A 13,571-nucleotide genomic window follows, 5' to 3' on the forward strand; every position below is an offset into this window, starting at 1 on the left:
TCTCGTAATGTTGTAGTGCTTGCACTTTTGGAGGGTTATTTTAAGAGCTCGGCCTACAGGCTGTGCTGGCAGCCGGATATTTAAGGCCTGTAGCAAAAGCGTGAGACTGACAGCTGCACTTCAGCCGCACCTAACACAGCAGCACCAAATCGGCAGCCAATCAGAAGAAGAGGAACGCTGTCCTTCGAGAGTGATCGACACTCAGAGCGGCCTGAAGCCGCCTCAGGAGAGACAGAGTCATTAAGCACCAGAAACAGGCCCTTCAGCCCCAACTCAGCCATACTGACCCTCATGCCCACCATCAAAATGTCGGAGGAACTCTGCAGGTCAGGTCCTCTATCACTGCTCCCTCTCTATCACCTCTGCTGCCCTCCTACTCTTCGACCAGGTGCTCACTCAGACTCCACCTGCTAGCTTGTATTTCCCCTCCCCACACCTACTTACTCTGACTTCTTCCTCCTTCCTTTCCAGACCTGATGAAACGTCAACAGATCATTCCTCTCCATACCTGCTGCCTGACCTCTGCTTCCTCAGAGTTAGTCCCTTCTCACTTTTCCTGTCTCAGATTGCTGAGTTAATCCAGCACTTTGTGTTGCTCTGGACATTTGCAGCATTTATAAAATCTCTTGTGTTTATGACTAGCACCCAAAAAGCTAGTTTGCCCACGTTTAGCTCACATTCCTCTTAATCAGAGGTTCCCTACCTGGAAACCACAGAACTCTTGGTTATTTTCCCTCAATAGATACTGCCTGATCCACGGGTCTTCTTGGTTACAGAATTCCAGAGACTCACTATCCCTCGAGTGAAGAAATTTCTGCCCTGAATGGCTAACCTCCTATTTTTGACACCCATGAAGAGGAAAACATCAACAGTGCATCGTTTCCGCCATGCTCCATGAGAATTTAAGTTTCAATGAGATCTCTTCTCATTCTTCTTCTAGTAATCACAAGACCAGAAGGTACAGGGACAGGATCAAGCCATAAATTCCACTCATGAATTCTGTCTGTATAAAGAGGCAGCAAAGTACAAAGATGTTTCTGGATGGATGCTGAGGAGAAAGTGGTAGGACTCATGGCTGAGAGGATTATGGGTCAATCACAGGCAAAGAGACGAGCTCAGTTAGACATCTTGGTCAGCATGGACAAGTTGGGCTGAAGGGCTTATACAACCTTTTGTTGAGGCAGAGTCACACAGGACCGCGGACAGAACTGCTAGGTGTGTTGAAATCTACTCACCTCCGCCGCTGAAACAAACGAATCTGTCGACGCAATGCTGATCGTGTCCCTCTGGCAGACATCCTCGGTGTCCCTGACTGTGATGTCGGTCTCTCTGTCTGCGTGAAGTACAGTAGATTAGCTAACTTTCAGGCAATAACATTTAAGATTTCAGATTTGTCACACGTACATCGAAACATACAGTGAAATGTGTCGTTTGTGCCAACAACCAACACCGTCTGAAGATAGGTGTATAAGATGATGAGAGGCATTGATCGTGTGGATAGTCAGAGGCTTTTTCCCAGGGCTGAAACTGCTAGCACGAGAGGGCACAGTTTTAAGGTGCTTGGAAGTAGGTACAGAGGAGATATCAGGGGTAAGTTTTTTTCAACACGGAGAGTGGTGAGCGTGTGGAATGGGCTGCCGGCGACGATGGTGGAGGCAGATACGATAGGGTCTTTTAAGAGACTCCTGGAGCTCAGAAAAATAGAGGATTATGAGTAACCATAGGTAATTTCTCTGGTAAGGACATGTTTGGGACAGCTTTGTGGGCTGAAGGGCCTGTATTATGCTGTAGGTTTTCTATGTTCTATATGCTGGGGGCAGCCCGCAGATGTCGTCATGCTTCTGATGTGAGCAACTCACTAACTCTAATCGAACCATAATCCCTTCAGGAGGGAAGATTGTGGATGATCGAACTGATGATTAAAGGAAATGATCAGATGTATTATAGGTGGGGGAGTCCAGAAAGAATTATTATTTTTAAATTAGCTTTATTTCTCACTTGTATGTTTAAACATCGAAATCTAGAGCAAAATGAGTTGTTTGCAGCAACAACTAAGACAGTGTGAGGCTGTACTGAGGGCAGCCCACAAATGTCGCCAACGTAGCATGACCACAGCTCACTAACCCTAACCCACACATCTTTGGAATGTGGGAGGAAATCGGAGAAACCGGAAGAAACCCATGCAGTGACAGGGAGAATATACAAATTCCTTGCAGACAGCAGCAGGAATTGAACCCTGATTGATTTTACAGCTGATGGTTTAAAGCATTGAGTCAACTGCTACTCTACCATCCGACACCTTGACAACTGCACTGGTGCATGTCTTTTAACTGTAAGCAACTTTGGGAAAGGAGGCAGTGGGGGACACCCAGTCCCTTGAGACAATCCTCCCATTTGATCAGATCACTACTTTCCCACCCCAATCTTGATCCTTCAATTCCCAACGGTGTCAAAAATCCTCCAGCCTCACAAAATTCTTCAAAAAGCCAGAGGCAGGGAAGAGAAATCCCTGCTGACCAGTCTAGAAGCACCATTCTAAAATAAGAAATCAGAATCAGGTTTAATATCACTGGCATATGTTGTGACATCTGTTGTTTTGCAGCAGTACAGTGCAACCAAGGAAGACCCATTTGTGACGCTTGTTTGTACCACTGGACCCGGACTTCTGAGGGCGAGAGAGAGGAACTACCCCGGGGTAATGGTTTTTCCACTTTTAAAACTCATCCCACAGGTCTCCTGGCATCGTTGGACATGATGGACAACCACCAGTGCAAGACATAAAAATTACTGCCAGTTACAAAAATAAAGTAGTGCAAAAGAAGGATAGTGAGGTAGTGGTCATGGGTTTAAAAATCTGATGGCTGAGGGGAAGAAGCTGAAGCTGAAATGTTGAGTGTGTGCCTTCAGCCTCCTGTACCTCCTCTGTGATGGCAGCAATGAGAAGAGGGCACGTCAAGGGTGATACATGCCGCCTTTTTGAGGCATTGTCTTTTGAAGATATCTTCAATGCTGGGGAAGCTAATGACCATAATAGAGGTGGCAGGGTTTGCAATTTTTTCCGATCCTGGCCTCCCTCCCACCCCGTACCAGACGGTGATGCAACCAGTCAGAATGCTCTCCACAATACATCTGTAGAAATTTGCTACAGTCTTTGGTGACGTACCAGATCTCCTCAAACTTCTAATGAAATATAATCGCTGGATGTCGTCTTTCTAATTGCATCGATATGTTATAGAGCAGGAGTTCCCAACCTGGGGACCACAGATCCCTCTGTTAATGGTAAGGGTCCATGGTATAAAAATGGTTGGGAATGTGTTACAGAGTAACGCAGCACAGAAATAGGCTCTTTGGCCCAAATCATCCATGCCAACCAAGAGGCCCATCCAAGCCACTCCCATTAGCCTTTGGAATCTACTGAAGCTTTTGATTCCCTTTCCCTGATATTAAAAAAAGAACAAGTGCATTCACCCTAACTATGCCCCTCATGATTTTAGATACCTCGATAAGATCACACCATGGTCCTTTACTCTCCCAAGAATAAAGTCATACCTTGTCCAACCTCTTCCCTGCAGTCTGGCAACAGTCTTGTACACTTGAACATCTTGGATAAGCAGAATTTTCTTCACTCAGAGACAACATAAGACCAGAAGACACAGGAGCGGAATTAGTCAATTCAGCCCATTGAGTCTGCTCCGCCATTCCATCATGACTGGTTTATTATCCTCTCAACCCTGTTCTCCTGCCTTCTCCCCTTAACCTTTGGCACCCTTACTAATCAAAAACCTATTCACATACACTTCAAATATTCCCAATGACTTGGCCTCCACAACTGTCTGTGGTAATAAATTGCACAGATTCACCAGCCTCTGGCTGCAGGAATTTCCCCTCTGTTCTAAAGGGGTGTCCTTGTATTCTAAGTTTGTGGCCTCTGGTCCTAGATTCACCCACTATAGGAAACATCCTCTCCAAATATTGCAGCCTTTCAATATTTGATAGGTTTCAATAAGATCCCTCTTCATTCTTCTAAACCCCAGTGAGTATAGGCCCAAAGCCATTAAACACACCTCATATGTTAACCCTTCCACTGCTGTGATCATTCGCGTGAAACTCCTCTGGACTCTCTCCAATATCAGGACGTCCTTTCTTAAATAAGGGGCCCAAAAGTGCTCACACATCTCCAAATGCCTTAGGCTAAATGGCCTACAATTTCCTTTCTTTTGCCTTCCTCCCTTAAAGAGTGGAGTGATATTTGCAATCTTTCAATCCTCCAGGACCATCCAGAGTCAAGTGATTCTTGGAAGATCATGACCAATGCATCCGTTACCTCTTCGGACTTTGGGATGTAGTCCATCTGGTGCAAGTGACTTATCCACCTCACGACCTTTCAGCTTGCCCTGCACTTTTTCCTTTGTAATACCAATGGCACTCACAGACCTCTGGCACACTGCTAGTGTCTTTCACAGTGAAGACAGATGCAAAGTCACTAAGCAATTACCATCAACAGATAACTTGCGATACTAGAGGAAACAACACACTGGACCATTGCTACACCACCATCAAGAAAACCTACCATTCTATTCCACACCCTCACTTCGGGAAGTCTGATTACCTGGCTGTACTTCTACTCCCTGAGTATAGGCAGAGACTGAAGACTGCAGCACCAGTAGTGAGGACCAAGAGGTTTGGACAAGTGAAGCACAGGAGCGCCTACAGTACTGCTTTGAATCGCTGGACTGGAGTATATTCAGGGATTCATCTTTGAACCTGTATGAGTATGCTGTAGTTCTTACTGACTTCATTAAAACCTGTGCGGATGAGCGTGTGTCTACAAAGATTTACTATACATTCCACTAGCAGTGTGAAAGACATTAGCAGTGTGCCAGAGGTCTGTGAGTGCCATTGGTATTACAAAGGAAAAAGTGCAGGGCAAGCTGAAAGGTCTTGAGGTGGATAAGTCACCTGCACCAGATGGACTACATCCCAAAGTCCGAAGAGATAATGGATGCATTGGTCATGATCTTCCAAGAATCACTTGACTCTGGATGGTCCTGTAGTACATTTATCTGCCACCTCATTGTATTCCTATCCTCACTGTCACGTGGCACAGGCAGCAATCCCAAGATTACAACCCTTGAGGTCCTGCTTCTCAGCTTCCTTCCAACTCCCTCTATTCCGTTTTGAGGATCTCCTCCCCTTTTTCTACCTGTGACATTGCTAACCAACATGCACCATGACTTCTGGCTGCTCACCATCCCTTTTCAGGATATCGTGGATGCATTCAGAAACATTGCGGACCCTGGCACCTGGGAGATAAACTACCATCTGTTTTTTTCTTCTTGCATCCACAGAGTTGCCCATCTGTCCCCCTGACTCCCCTATTACTGCTGCCAGCCTCTTCAGTTCCCTACTCTTCTGAGCCAGACTGTGCGCCAGAGGCACAGCCACTGTTGCTTGCCCCCTCCCCCCCAACAGTATCAAAACAGAGTGCTTTTTGTTGAGGGGGATGGCCACAGGAATGCACTCTACTATCTGATGTTCTCCCTTCCCTCTCCTGACAGTTACCCATTTATCTATCTCTAGACTACCTCCCCATAGCTTCTGACTATCACCCCTTCACTTTCCCTAACAAGCCAAAGGTCATAGATCTGCATCTCCAGTTCCCTAACCCGGTCTATCAATGCGCCTGGTGCAGACGTGGCCATCAGGGAGGCTGGAAGTCTCCTGAAAATCCCACATCTGACACCCAGAACACTGACTCTGCAGACATGCCCCCTATTCTCTCAGGAGTTAATTCAGGAAAAACAAGGATTAAGAAATAAGGAACGAACTTACCCACTGACCTTGCCTCTGCCTGTTCTCGCTGAAGCCTTGTTAAGCCCTAGACTTACCACTCTGACTCAGACTACTCTGACAACTGTTCCCAGGACGACCGTTCTGCTAAGCTGTACCTTCTCTTTTACAAAGACTGGGTTTTTAAACATCTTCACCGGACCTGCATGGGAATGCTCCTGTTGCATCTACGCAGTCCTCCAATCAAAGACTTCCGCTGAAAAACTTCCTGCTTTTTAAAGCTCTTCACTGGACCTGCACGGAAATGCTTTTTGTTGCATCTGCGCAGTACTCCAATCAAAAACCTTTGAAACACTGATTAATCAAGAGCTTGTCAACCTCCACTTTAAACATACCCAATGACTTGATCTCCACAGCCATCGATGGCAATGAATTCCACAGATTCACCTCCTTCCGGCTAAAGAAATTCCTCTTCATCTCCGTTCTAAAGGGATGTTCTTGTAGTCTGAGGCTTTGCCCCATGGTCCTACATACCCCACAATAGGAAACATGCTGTCCAAGTCAACTCAATCTAGGCCTTTCAATAGTCAATACATTTCAGTGAGATCCCCCCTCATTCTTTTAAACTCCAACAGATACAGGGCCTACTCACTGATGATTTTATAGCCTTGAAACCCATCTGTCATAAGAATATGTTAGTCAGAGAGTCAACCACAAGAGAAAATCCATCAGGGTATTGCCTAGGATAGTGAGATTCATTTATGAGAAGAGACTGGAGAGGCTGGGTTTGCTTCCCTTACAGCAAAAGAAGCTGAGAAGGGACCTGATAAAAGGATATTAAATTATGAGGGGCGCAGATGTGTTCAAAATTCAAAGCAAATTATCACTGTAGACATTTCCATATACTACTTTGAGATTCAATTTCTTGCAGGCATCTACAGGATAAACAAAAAAACAGTATTGTAATGGTTATTGTGAATCAATTACAGCTCGAGGCACCAGAATTCAGAGTTGACTTCCAGCGCTGTCTGTAAGGAGTTTGTACGTTCTCCCCATAACCACATGGGTTTCTTCCAGATACTCCAATTTCCTGCCACATTCCAGAAACACAGCAGTTAGTAGGTTAGTTGGTCATTGTAAATTCTCCTGCGATTAAGCTAGGTTTAAATTAAGGTTTCTGAACCTGGGGCCCATGGACCTCTCGGTTCATGGTAGGGGTCCATGGCATAAAAAAAGGTTTGGAACCCCTGGGTTAAGTCGATGGGTTGCCGGGTGGCACCGGCTCACTGGGCTGGAAGAGCCTGTTCCAGGAGGGATGGATGGATGAAGGGAGGGAGGGAAGGAAGGATGGATGGAGAGTCAGAGGGAGGGAAGGAGAGAGGGAAAGATGGATAAATAAATAAATAGAATTTACGAAAAAAACTATACAAAACAGACAAAGGGTGATAAACACCAATCAGCAAAAGAAGGCAATCTGTGCAAATAAAATAATACTGAGAACAAGAATTGTAAGGAGTCTTTGACAGTAAGTCTATATTTTGTGGAATCAGTTCAGGTTAGTGGTAAACATAAATATGGCAAATCCCCCCAAAGGAGAGGTTATCTAAACCTAGAAGGAATAGGTTCAGAATCAGAATCAGGTTTAATATCATTGACACATGTTGTCAAATCACCGTCTCAGGGTAAAGAGTGACAGGATTAGAGGGGAATAACTTTTTCCACCCAGAGGGCGGCTGAATCTGGAATCCACAGCCTGAGTGAGTGATAGAGATGGAATCTCTCACGTTAGGGTGCACCGTCATTTATTTATTTATTTGGAGATAGAGCGTGGAACACGCCTTTCCGGGCCAACAACCCATACCACTCAGAAATTTACAATAACCAAATAACCTACTAACCCCTGTGATTTTGGAATATGGGAGGAAACAGAGCACCCAGAGGAGACCCATGCACACATGGAGAGAACGTACAAACTCCTTACAGACGGCACTGGAATTAAACTCCAGAATGCCCCGAGCTGTAATAAGATCATGCTGGCCACTGTGTTATAGTAGTACCCTGCAGTTGTGTAGCGGTTACTGTGCCAGTGACACAGGTTCAATTCCCGCAGCTGTCTATAAGGAGTTTGTATGTTCTCCCCATGACCACGTGGGTTTCCTCTGAATGCTCCAGTTTCCTCACACAGTCTAGAGACGTACTGGTTAGTTGGTCACAAGGGTATAACTGAACAGCACAGGCTCATTGGACTGGAAGGGCCTTTTACTGTGCTGTGTCTCTATATAAAAATAAAGATTTAAGTAGATAAACACTTGAGTCTCCAAAGCATGGAGACTATAGACTGTGCAGGTCAATGAGGTCAGTACAGTTGGGTGCTCGACAATCATTGGCTGAAGGGCCCATGTCCATGAGTTACAACTTTATCATTCTCCAATCTCATCACTGAATCAGTGTGGATAACTTCACTCACCTCATCAATCAGCACGGATAACTTCACTCACCTCAACACTAAACTGATTCCATAACCTACACACTCACTTTCAGGGACTCTACAACTCATGTTCTCAGTATTACTTACGTTTGTATTTGGCTTTATTAATATATGTTTTTTTGTATTTGTAGATTTTGTCTTCTTTAGCACATTGATTCTTTGTCAGTCTTCATGTGTAGTTTTTCATTAATTCTATTGTATTTCAAAATTCAGGATTGTTTAATGTCTTTTCCAGGACACAAGTGTAAAAGGAAACAAAATAATGGTTACTTTGGATCTGATGCAGCACAAAAAAAATGACACTTGAAGAACATCTATTTATAAAGAAACACAATAAAATAAGTAGAATAATTTACATACATAGATTGATTGTACGTCCATAAAGCACAGGAGTGTCAGCACAAAAGGTGACTGACAGGAAATAATAAAGTAGTGGTGGTTGTGGGTGTGGAGCAATGGGTTAGCGGGTGGAGGTGTTGATCAGCCTTACTGCTTGGGGAAAATAACTGTTCTAAGCTTGATGGTCCTGGCGTGGATGCTACATAGCCTCTTCCCTGATGGCAAAGGGATAAACAGCTCATAAGCTTTGTTCCGCAGTGAATGCCTGAAAGAAAATCTCATACTCTGATAATAAATTTACTTTGAATATTGCTCAATGCCCTGACGTACACCACCTCCCCCAAACCCCCAAGAAGTTTCACTGTGTTACAGTCAATAGAAGAGTGCAAGTTGTTCTCCAATATCTCTGCAATGGCATTTTAATTAACAAGAGGTAAAAATAGAAGAGGAGAAAGTATCACTTGGCAGAATCTGCCATTCTTCAGCAGTGATATCAACTGTAGCAAGGGCTGCAGTTGGAGGCTCTCCCACTTTCCAACTACAGAACCCAACGGATGATATCGTGACATTTAAACTTCATCAGGAAGAGCTTTTCCAAAAAAAACTTCATTTAGAAAGCATGTTTGCACAATTAGTAACTCTACAAATCTAACTCAAGGGGCAACAATAATCCAGGCCCAAACTTGTAATATAAGCACTTGAAAACAAAAAAAAAACCTGAACTTATGTAGTGCCTTACACACCACCACTTGAATTGCAGTCACCTGTCATATGGCGCAGAACAGGCCCCAACCTGTAATAATCAGACTCTGGCCAAGTTACACTTTTCTCTTTACATATGTTGGTTGAGGCCAGAGTTAATCATGCGTGGGACTTGAGGACCTGAATTATTGGGAAAGGATGATTGGGTTAGGACTTTATTGCCTGGAGTGCAGGAGGATGAGGGGAGATTTGAGAGAGGTATACAAAATTAGGGTGACTGGGTGGAAGTAAGTCTCTACCAAAGGAGGTGTAAGGTGCTCCTTCCCTCCAGTAGCCTGCAGGTTATCATTGGGCAAGATGTAGCACCTGCTTGGCCCCCCCTCCCTCCCCACCCCCGATCAGGGTCATGTGAAGCCACGGGAGCAGGTGGTGGATGGTCGTATGAGCAGCCGGTGCAGATCACAAGTCCTGGTTATGTGACCACTGACTCCACGCAGACAATCTCTGAAGAGTACTAATAATGGATGGGGTCACCCAGAAAAGACACTGCCCAGAAAATGGCAGTGGCAAGCCACCTCTGTAGAAAAATTTGCCAAGAACAATCATGGTCGTGGAAAGACCATGCCTACCTACATCTTACGGCATGGGACATCAGGAACAGACAAATACCAAATTCTGAGGGATACAAATAGGATAAATGCTACGAGATTTTTTCCATTGAGGTTGGGTGAGGCTAAAACTAGAGGTCATAGGTTAAGGGAGAAAGCTGAAGCACTTAAGGGGAACCTGAGGGGGAATGTCTTCACTCAGGTGGAGAGAGCGTGGAACGAGCTGCCTGCAGAAGTGGTACTACTACTCTGTGCATATGTAGCAGTGAGGATCTCAACCATCCTCCGACAACCAAGTCCAGTTCCTGGCTTTCACGTGCGGCTTAGCTACTAAACCCAGCAGAACCATTTCTACTGACAGGAGAAGGGGCAAATGCAGGTTACTGGCACCTTAGAACCAGTCACTTCGGGCAGATGGGGCTTGCCAGCCGGGGTTAGCAAATCATTCAGAAGGAAAACTCCGATCTCTAACTTCTGTAGCCTTGTGGCAATAGTTACTGATGTAGACATGACAATAAACTTGTCATATTCCCACAGATGAGCAAGTGATTATGGGATTGGGTCAAAATGGCAGCGTTAGCCGGCTAACATTCTGTACACTAATTGTAACACACACAAAATTCTGGAGGAACTCGGCAGGTCAGGCAGCATCTGTGGAAAGGAATAAACAGTCAATGCCTTGGGCTGAGATCCTCATTGGGTTTATTCCCCTCTAGAGATGCTGCCTGACCTGCTGAGTTCCTGCAACACTTTGTGTGTGCTGCTCTGGATTTCCAGCATTTGCAGAATCTCTTATGCACACAGCTACTGTGACTTCTCAACGCAAACAACAGGAATTCTGCAGATGCTGGAAATTCAAGCAACACGCATCCAAGTTGCTGGTGAACGCAGCAGGCCAGGCAGCATCTCTAGGAAGAAGTACAGTCGACGTCTCAGGCCAAGACCCTTCGTCAGGAGAACTTCCTTCAGTTAGTCCTGATGAAGGGTCTCAGCCTGAAACGTCGACTGTACCTCTTCCTAGAGATGCTGCCTGGCCTGCTGCGTTCACCAGCAACTTTGATGTGTGGTACTGTGACTTCTGTTTCTATAGCACCTCCAACAAGATGGTGCCAGGCAAGCAACACTTTGAGGGTAGCTAGCAGCAAAATCCTCCAAGAGGACTACAACCTTGCTGTAGTTTGGAGGCTTGTGTGCCTCAATGACCTGGAGAGCCACGTTGGCTAGAGTCAGGGTCTTGTGCTTTGGCTCTTGGTAGGGTCTCGCATGTCACACAGGTCAAATGGTAGAGGAGAGACTCAGAGTGGTCCACTGGTCCTCCAGGTTTGGGGGTTCAGCTCAGGGCTAACAACTCTGACTGGGAAAACAAAATTGTTATGGAACCAGCAATGAAGAATCCTTCTGCATCTGAGTGCAACGGTATTCCTGACTCTCCACCCAGGATTTGCAGGAATGACAGTAATGAAAACCAGAGGGAGCTACTGACATGCTGAAGGAAATCCTGAACACAGCCAGAGATGGAGGACTGTCATTGCTGCCCTAAATGCTAGTGGCATGACAGGCAGTGAGAAGCAGCAAAATGTCTCGAGCATTTTTAAAGGAGATTTGTGAACAAAATGTGACTGCAAACTCCTCACGAGTGATAATTAATGTTTAAGTCCCAGCTTGATGTTTAATGTCCTCAGCAGTGGACGCACGCCGCAGTTGTGAACGCTATGGTTCATGTTCCGTGTGTTTCTAGTTACTCTTTTTTGCTATTTGCGTGATTTGGTTCTGCTGCCGAAGCCTGCAGTCACTTGACACGGCGCTAAACTGAACTGACTCGGTGGCCATCAACCTCGGACCATTCTGGGGACTCTGCCATTTGATGTTTAATATTCTGTGCGTTATTTGCTTGTTTTTTTGCTGTTTGCCCGATTTGCTCTTTATTTCCCACATGCTGAGTGTCTGCTGTTTTCTGTAAACGGGTTCCATGGTGTTTCATTGTTTCGTGGCTGCCTGTGGGAGGATGAATATACGTACTTTTGATAATAAGTGTACTTTGAAACTTTGTTACTGGGACAGGTAATCAACACCTGGGCCCAACTGATTAGGTATCTCTGTGATCCTACTTTAATCCGGCAACAGGATCCCCAGGCTCCAGGTACAGGAAGCTATTTGGAAATCTGTTCCCCTTCTCAAAGGTTTCCAACAGCTACTGTGGCTGAACTTAATCTGAGGACTCCGTTGGTCGGGGTCAACCATGGATGGCGAGTCCTCGCTGTCTAGATACACAAGGCAAACCAGTACGATTTGGAGAGCGAGCTATTGCCCATGTAGCAAGCTTCTCCTCTCCATGCTTCTGGGGAACCCAAGGGAACGGCAGAGACTGACACAGTTTGGCACCAGCAGCATCGCAGGAGTTGCCGGGTCAGTGTTGAACTCAATGTAGGACTGCCTTGGGGACCTCAGTTCCAGAGTTCCAGAGCTCAGGGTTTATTCCTAAAGCCTTCCACGTAAGTGGGTATAGCCGCAAGGCAGTGGAGATTTGAGATCTGAGTTTTTCTTTTCCTTGATGAGCTGCCAGCCCCCATCTGCCCGAAGTAACAGGTTTTAAGGTGCCAGAAATGGTTTTTGCCTCTTCTATCGATAGAAACGGTTCCACCAGGCTTAGTAGTTAAGCCACACGTGGAGGCCAGGAGCTGGATTTGGTCGTCAGAGGCTGTTTGTGGAGCACACCATTGGCAGCAGTTAATAGGTATTGGGACCTTAACCCCATTACCACCCCCGGCTATAACAACCTTAAGGAATCTGTACTTGAAAATAAATCAGAATAGCCACACTGGCCAATACAGCCAGATAGGGTCGCAGTGTGACCATTACTACCCTCTGGCACCACCTCCATCGGCTAATGCAAATGAGGGTTATTCAAATGAGTGCAGTGGGTGAAAGATTCTGTCCCCTTCTGCCAAGAGATCTAGAGATCATCTGGATGAAACAGTTTCCTGCAGGAAATTATTCCAACCTATTGATAAGATTTTCCCTCTGACATCATTGCTAGAACATTCTGGAACCTATTTTCAAGATTTTTTTTGTCCTTTTATTACAATCTCTCCCACACAAAGCAGAGACAGATTGTCTGACACATTAATTCCACAGTCTACCATTCCTGACTCATTCCCTTCACTAAGCTGCTCTGCATTGTGGAATTCTAATATTCTGAAGCAATTCAGAACCGGATTTATTATCACTGACATACAGAGAAGATACAGCTTGAAAACCCAGACGACCGAATTCAAGAACAGCTTCTTCCCCGCTGCTATCAGACTCCTGAACCAATCACCTCTTTCATATCCTTTCGCCAGTTGTTCTCCCATGTTTTCGGGCTCTTATTCTACCTCGTCCATTCTTGTCACTTCAGCAATTTGTTTTACACTAATATCTTTGCACCATTCTGCTGTTTTGCCCACACTGATCTCTGGTAAGATGGTGGCACGCACACCCGCAGCAACCTCTCTGGATCCAATCAAAGGTAGAATTATTCTTCTTTCACATCTTTTTTTATGATCACAAGACACTGCTGGATATTGAGAACATCAGTTACCACAGGTCTACCCCATCAATGAGTTCCTCAATAGCAGAGGAGCTGGACCATGTTGCCTCGGAGT

At 45.4% G+C, this 13,571-nt stretch overlaps 1 protein-coding gene across 5 annotated transcripts in view; it reads right to left on the bottom strand.

The window, feature by feature from the left end:
* miga1 (mitoguardin 1) overlaps positions 1–13,571 on the bottom strand; it is a 138,292-nt gene that overhangs the window by 64,122 nt on the left and 60,599 nt on the right. For all 5 annotated transcript variants that reach the window (XM_072273333.1, XM_072273332.1, XM_072273336.1 and 2 more), the window contains exon 8: positions 1,236–1,333. In XM_072273333.1, coding sequence (XP_072129434.1) covers positions 1,236–1,333 — 98 coding nt within the window. The remainder of the gene's footprint in view (positions 1–1,235; positions 1,334–13,571) is intronic.

Source organism: Mobula birostris, chromosome 12 (assembly GCF_030028105.1).
Source record: "Mobula birostris isolate sMobBir1 chromosome 12, sMobBir1.hap1, whole genome shotgun sequence".
NCBI lineage: Eukaryota > Metazoa > Chordata > Chondrichthyes > Myliobatiformes > Myliobatidae > Mobula > Mobula birostris.